The sequence below is a fragment of the Microtus ochrogaster genome, linkage group LG10, assembly GCF_000317375.1.
Source record: "Microtus ochrogaster isolate Prairie Vole_2 linkage group LG10, MicOch1.0, whole genome shotgun sequence".
Taxonomy (NCBI): domain Eukaryota; kingdom Metazoa; phylum Chordata; class Mammalia; order Rodentia; family Cricetidae; genus Microtus; species Microtus ochrogaster.
In genome coordinates, this window is record NC_022035.1 from 2,744,283 (window position 1) to 2,749,387 (window position 5,105).

The window sequence follows — 5,105 nt, forward strand, 5'->3', positions numbered from 1 at the left end:
GGTTGGGGGGGTGGGGCTGCATGGCTGTTACTCCCATACACCGGGAAAGGTCTAATAGTATTTAACTTAGAATGGAAATTTCAAGAGTCCATGCTATGAGATGGTAACATTTGAGCATCATGAACTACGCAATATGCTTTAATGAGATAAGCATTAGTCACATCTATGTGACTAGCTCACCAATAGCATTTGTAAAAGATACACAAACTAGGTTACATTTTTTTTAAAAAAGTAACATAATGACACAACTTCAGTAACTAGCTTTTTCATAAAGGGAACAAAAATATAACAGGAAGAACCAGAAAGATGCCTTTCAGAGCAGATAAACCCTGTCATTCCAATAGTCAGTAGCACTGCCAATAGCAGGGGGAGATTTCTACACATAGGAGTGTTTATTAAATCTGCCTGCTTACCCTGGAGTCAAGCCACAGTGCCAGGCTCATTCCTTTCACAAACTGCAGTGGCACATACTTGTGCTCTCAAAATAGTCGGTAGGTGTGACAGAGTAGGGACAAATCCAGCACAGCTGGGTATGGTGATCCTTGAGAGACAGAGTCAGGAGATGAGGAGTCAAGACCCTTCGCAACACTTGGCAAGTTTGTTTGAGACCACCTCGAGATGGAAGAGACCCTGTCTCAAAAGGGAAAGAAAGAAAGAAAGAAAGAGAGAAAACTGGGTCACACTCCTCTCAGGAGGCTCTGAAAATGTGTGGCTTCCTCAGATCATGCCAGCCTCTCTCTGCCAAGGGGCCCTCAACTGATAACTCAGGGTCTCTGTGAGTGAGCCATAGAGAGAGAAACTGGTGAATCCTTCAGAAGTACTGAGCCTGGGCACTTGCACCCACATGTCCACACCACATGCAGATGTACGCACATACATGTAATTAAAATAGTTTTGAAAAGATGAAAGGCACATCCAAAAGCAAAAGGAACTTTTTAGGCCCCTGAATTCAGAATCTCTGGAATGGCCATAAGTATATTATAGTTAAATTACAATATTTCTCCCACAAGCTGTGTGTTTGAAGACTTGTCCCAGTTAGTGGGGTGCTGTCTGGGAGGAAGAGGGTCCTAGGGGGCAAGCTCTGAAGTTTATTGTCTGCCCCTTCTTTCTGTCAAGTGTCTGCTTCCTGACAGGAACAAGCTCCCACCTCCAGAGCCAAGAGATCCCCTTGCTGCTTTACCCTCCCCACGACAAACTATATTCCTCTGAACACCAAACTCTTCCCTCCATTAGACTGCTTTAGCTAGGTATTTCACAACAGTGATGAGAGAAACAGATATAACTGTATCTTAAAAACTGTAAGCTTGGTGGTGGCAGCAGGGCATGCCTTTAACCTAGCACTAAGGAGGCTGGAGGAAGAGGCAGGCAGATCCCTATTGTAATGGTCTGTCCTGTCTCTTTAAGAGACAAGCCACACCCACTCCCTCCCTGTCCTCTGAGGCAGGCAGATCTTCCCTGCTTGCAGCCTGAGTTCCTCCCTTTTCTGTCTCCCTCTCAAATAGGCAGCTTCTCCCTTCTCTCTCTTTCTCTCCCTCTCTCCCTCCCTCTCTCCTCTTCTCTCCTTCTCCCTCTTCCCTTCCAAAGTCCACTAAATAAATATATCCAACCGCACTCTGCATGGCCTGTTCATCCGCCTGTCTCTCATCCGCCGCGTGTTTCCCTGCCTGGGACCAGACACCTTTGGAGACCTGCGGTGTGGTCTCGTAGCATGTCCATCTGTCTGTCTATCCTCGTGACCTGCTGCAGCCACTAGGGGAACTGCACTGTCCTTGTCTGGGACTGGCTGCTCCCGGGACCTGCAGCGTTTCTACCACTGCAGCCGCCAGGGATCCTGAAGCATTTTCTTTTTTTGATTTTTTGAGACAGGGTTTCTCTGTGGCTTTGGAGCCTGTCCTGGAACTAGCTCTGTAGACCAGGCTGGTCTCGAACTCAGAGATCCGCCTGCCTCTGTCTCCCGAGTGCTGGGATTAAAGGCGTGCGCCACCACCGCCCGGCTCCTGAAGCATTTTTAATTAATCCATTAAACCTATGAGTGTGGGGCCAGCCTGGTCTAAAGAGCAAGTTCCAGGACAGTCAAGACTACACAGAGAAACTCTATCTCAAAAAAAAAAAAAAAGAAAGAAAGAAAAAAGGAAAACTATAAAAATAACAAGAATAGCATATTTTTAAAACTATCCAGAAGATTACATTGGGTGGGGGTGCAGAGCGACCAGCTTGACAGCAGCTGCCACAAACAAGACCCAGTCCAGCTGTCCTTCAAGGGCATCTCCCGACTCACTTCCCCAACTCAAGACATCTGAGAACATCTTGAAAACAACTGCAGGACTGCTTACCCAAAAGATTACCTGAAATGATTATTTATCTTTGATATGTAAAAACCAGAAAAGGAGCCAGGCAGTAGTGGCGCACACCTTTAATCCCAGCACCGAAAAGGAAGAGGCAGGTGGATCTCTGTGAGTTTGAGGCCAGCCTGGTCTACAGAGCGAGTTCCAGGATAGGCTCCATACCTACTAAGAAAGCCTGTCTCAAAAAAAAAAGTGACTCATCAAAAGCAGGCCATTGTGTGTACATGTGTGAAAGCCAGGTCATTGTGTGAAAGCCAGCATGGGGTAACGAGAATAAAGGAGCCAGGAGAACCTGTGTCTGCCTGAGGAACCAATGTTAAGAGGACCTAAACCTCAAGGAAAAGTGCTCCTGGGGTTGCAGCCCACATTCTTTCTCCGTCCTCCTGCACTGTAGGCTACGTGGCTAACATTACAGTTCTCAGACTCCTTTGCAGCTATATGGCCCTGGGCCTGTCAATCCGAAGAACTGTGGGGGCACTGGCAAGGGAAAGACTCTGAGCTCGGGTCACTAGCAGACACCGTTGTTGATTGTGACTGGTTTTTTCTGTGACACTGGTCCTGCCCTTCCACGTCGTTCATAGCGAGTCCTCCAAAACATCCCTCCACTTGGCAGGAGACATCCCGACTGTGTAGGAGACCACGGCTCCCTTGGTGGCCTGCTCTGCTCTGAGGCTCTGGAAGTAATTCCTAAGAGTTCAATGTCAAGTCTGTTTCTTCACCCACCCAACAAATTCTATAAGCCATTTAATAGTCTGTAATAAATCTCCCTCTGCTGAAACCAGCCGGGGAGGATTCTGTTCCCCGCAAGTCAACCTTAACTGATACAATCAGTTATTGCAAAAGAAAGTTTGGAATTCCTTAAAACCACAGTTACCATTGCCTTGAGGGAAGAAAGAGGTATCTCATCAAATTTACAAAAATCATTTTTTACTGAAGTCACCGAATCACTCAGTGGAGCCTTCTGTTAAGTTTAGGTTCTCGTAAGTGAAGAGCTGTAATTACACAAGAAGTGACTGAGGTATAAATCGGTATATAGACAAAATGCCGAGTTAAGCGGTCCTCAACCACAACATTTCTGGGCAATCAACCCTCAAAGGTTCCTGTCACTCAACAATTCACTTCCCAGGCACCCGAGGGCCCACGGGGTAATTAACAGGCAGGTCACTTCAGGGTGCTGCCGACGCTCATCAGAACAACTCTAACTTGTGACTCTCTGCGGCTGCAGACAACTCTAAACCACTCCAAACCATCGCGATTAAAACTCTGGTATTAAGAAGCAAAGTGTAACAGTTAAGCAATCGATGGTGGTATTTCAGCTGTGGGTTATGTTTCGCCAAAAAGGCTTTAAACACACTTTCAACTCTCCCATTGTCATTAAGCTAAACGTTCCGTGGAGGAAGGACGGAGAAGAGACACTGCGAAGATTTTTTAAGAAACACACTTTTCTATCTACATGCCTATGCCTTATAAAGACGCCAGGAGCTGCTGGCATTGCCATAAGTTTGGAAGACCTCGGGACCCAGCCAGGCCTAATGACCTCAGGCCAGTTAGTTAACATCTCTGAGTTTTTAAATCTGGGCTTACAAAATAGGCAAAATGATAAGAAACCCTAGCTTCTCCCTTTCAAATGGCTACCTAACAGCCAATTAGAATGAAGAAAAAGTATCCTCATAATCTCAGCTGTTAACGGTGACAAGGATTAGTATCAGCTACTGCCAAATAAAGCAAGCTGATAACAAGACTGCAGGACACTTCTGCTCTCAAAGACAAAAGGAAGGTAAGGGGCCCAGACTATAGATAACTAGGTAACTGAACTCAGACCTAGATAACAAAAGATGACAAATTAAAGAGAAAAATAGTTCCATAAGAATTAGAGGGTTAGGAGTAAATTTTCGTCAGTGGACTGTGTGATTAGCATATAAAAAGCCTGGCTTCTATTCCCAGCGCTGCACAAACCGGGCATTGGGGCTCACACCTACAAAATGCTATGGACTGTCTGCTGTCTCATGAGGAAAGCCAAGACCAAGGAGCTGCCAACAGTATCCTCACATGCCTAGCACGGCTTGGGAAGAATCCCCTGTCACATTCAAAGCAGGTCACGCTGACTGCCCGTTATGTAAACTGAAGTGAAAATGGCCACTCATCCTATCCCCTCATGACTGCCTTCTTCCGAATCACGTCACACTCGAGTGTCTGCTTGGCAGAGTCTAGTCACTGCTTCAGGCCTTGTCTGCAAGGGGAGATGGAAACCGAGTTGACCCTACGCAGAGAGAGGCGGGACTGCTTTCATGAGGATTTGCTCCAACGCAGAAAGCTGACCAAAGGATGATGGGTAACCGGAAACGTCAGAATGAACTTGACTGGGTAAAGTCACCAGACATACCCCTTGCTTTCCAGCCAGCCTTATTGTCAGGTCCCAAATAAACCCAGGACAAGCAGCCATCTGTGGCTCCCCTTAGCACTTCTCTCTCTTGCTCCCCACCCTAAATCCAGGAACTGGGCTTCCCGTTCTTCACCCAGATCCTGTCGGTCATAAACTCGCTTTGCTTCACCCTTGGTCCTCAGCTCCTCTCTTCATCCAACACCGTCCCTCTCCTTTCTTCCTCTTCCGCTCTCTCCAATCCCTCTTCTCACGGCCCGGTCTACTCTACTGGCCGGTCTACTCTACTGGCCCGGTCTACTCTACTGGCCGGTCTACTCTACTGGTCCGGTCTACTCTACTGGCCGGTCTACTCTACTGGTCCGGTCTACTCTACTGGC

At 47.1% G+C, this 5,105-nt stretch overlaps 1 protein-coding gene across 2 annotated transcripts in view; it reads right to left on the minus strand.

Annotated features, from left to right (window-relative positions):
- Positions 1-5,105, minus strand: part of Slc25a13 (solute carrier family 25 member 13) — a 172,323-nt gene that overhangs the window by 146,716 nt on the left and 20,502 nt on the right. Inside the window, exon 1 of one of the 2 annotated variants that reach the window (XM_026787536.1) lies at positions 414-464. The exons of the other annotated variant lie outside the window; for it this stretch is intronic. Coding sequence (XP_026643337.1) covers positions 414-443 — 30 coding nt within the window. The 5' untranslated portion in view covers positions 444-464. Of the gene's footprint in view, positions 1-413; positions 465-5,105 lie in introns of those variants that run through there. 2 annotated transcript variants of the gene reach the window in all.